Consider the following 1,342-nt stretch of genomic DNA (forward strand, 5'->3'; position numbering starts at 1 on the left):
GATTATTGAGTAAACTGTCAGCATTAAACATAGAAAGGGCTTTGGAGATAAAGTAGATTATCAAGTGATCAGGTTTAGAGTAAATGTTTGAAAAATATTTTCTTGCATTGCAATGAGTACAGTTTGCCACCAGAGGGGGCTCTGTCACTATATTTTATCACATGGAGTACTTGGAACTAGATAAAAATTCTCTGTATCTACCATATTCTAAAACAAACAAAATTATCATTTAATTATTTATAATATCCAGATTCAAATCTCATAAATAGTTTGGCATTTGAGAAATCATTTGTCCCTTGAAACGAGAATGTTTGTGCTAACGCATGCAAAGATTTCCAAGGGAAAAGAGTGCAGGTTGCCTATTAATAGGTAACTTTCTTGCTCACTTATGGAAAAGACTTCTTCACACACTAGCCATTAATCTTTTTTCAAAACAACTCAAAGGATACTTTCCAAAAGCTTGTCAATTCAAAAGAACTGAGGAACATTTTTTTTTTAAAGTCATGTGACAAACGTATTCCAGAAATAATTGGTAATAAATGAAACTTGATACATCGGAACTTGAAATGGGGAGATCTTAATATCTTTTAAGTGTCTGATCCTCAGTAGGAGAAATTTTTTTATTGTTAAATAGGGTCATTTTATTCATCTAAAAATAACGCAACTATAGTAGATGCAATTTTACGTTCATCAAAGATCTAGTCCTTTCTCCTGCCCCTGACTCAGGTAAGTAAAATAATTAAGAAACACATACACTCAAGCTTATCCTCAGGTCTTCCTCTTTCAAGGAGAGACAGGTAACAGACAATGTCCTTCAAGTGGATTACTTCTGGGGAACACGTATTTGCAGGAGAAGTACGGGGAGGGGTGATGGCACCTTTATTCATTCTCAGACCTGGAAAAAAAAAATTGTAGTGTTTTATATATTCACAGTGTTCTCAAACAGAAAACAAATGAAGGAACCAGAGAGATAACACAGACTATATAGAAAGATACATATTTCTTAAGCATAGAATAAAAAAATTCTCAGGAACATCAGTATAGCACAGTTAGACATATTCTATGACTGCTGTAAGTAACGGAGAGCTTGTTGTCATCCAGGGCCCTGGACCTGCTCTGCCTGCCACTGGAAGATTCTGGGGTCAGGATCCTGTTGCCCAGGGTGAGTTACTATACCCATCTGAATGCATGAGGAACCGCTCTCCTATTCTACTTTTCTCTGCTTTAGACAGTGACAGCTGTAAATCAGCAGGGAAAATACTAAAAATTGACCTTTCATGAAAAACTGAAGAAATGTGAGTTTGTCACAATATGATTTCTATCTTAATAATAAATAATTGTT

The 1,342-nt window shown here is 35.2% G+C and overlaps 1 protein-coding gene across 1 annotated transcript in view; it reads right to left on the reverse strand.

Moving 5' to 3' along the window:
• The window catches only part of DGKB (diacylglycerol kinase, beta 90kDa), a gene marked incomplete at its 3' end in the record, with an annotated part of 269,792 nt that overhangs the window by 124,861 nt on the left and 143,589 nt on the right, over positions 1-1,342 (reverse strand). The window contains exon 7 of the mRNA XM_012656843.1: positions 755-895. Coding sequence (XP_012512297.1) covers positions 755-895 — 141 coding nt within the window. The remainder of the gene's footprint in view (positions 1-754; positions 896-1,342) is intronic.

This window comes from Propithecus coquereli, unplaced genomic scaffold, assembly GCF_000956105.1.
Source record: "Propithecus coquereli isolate 6110/MARCELLA unplaced genomic scaffold, Pcoq_1.0 Scaffold520, whole genome shotgun sequence".
NCBI classification, from domain to species: domain Eukaryota; kingdom Metazoa; phylum Chordata; class Mammalia; order Primates; family Indriidae; genus Propithecus; species Propithecus coquereli.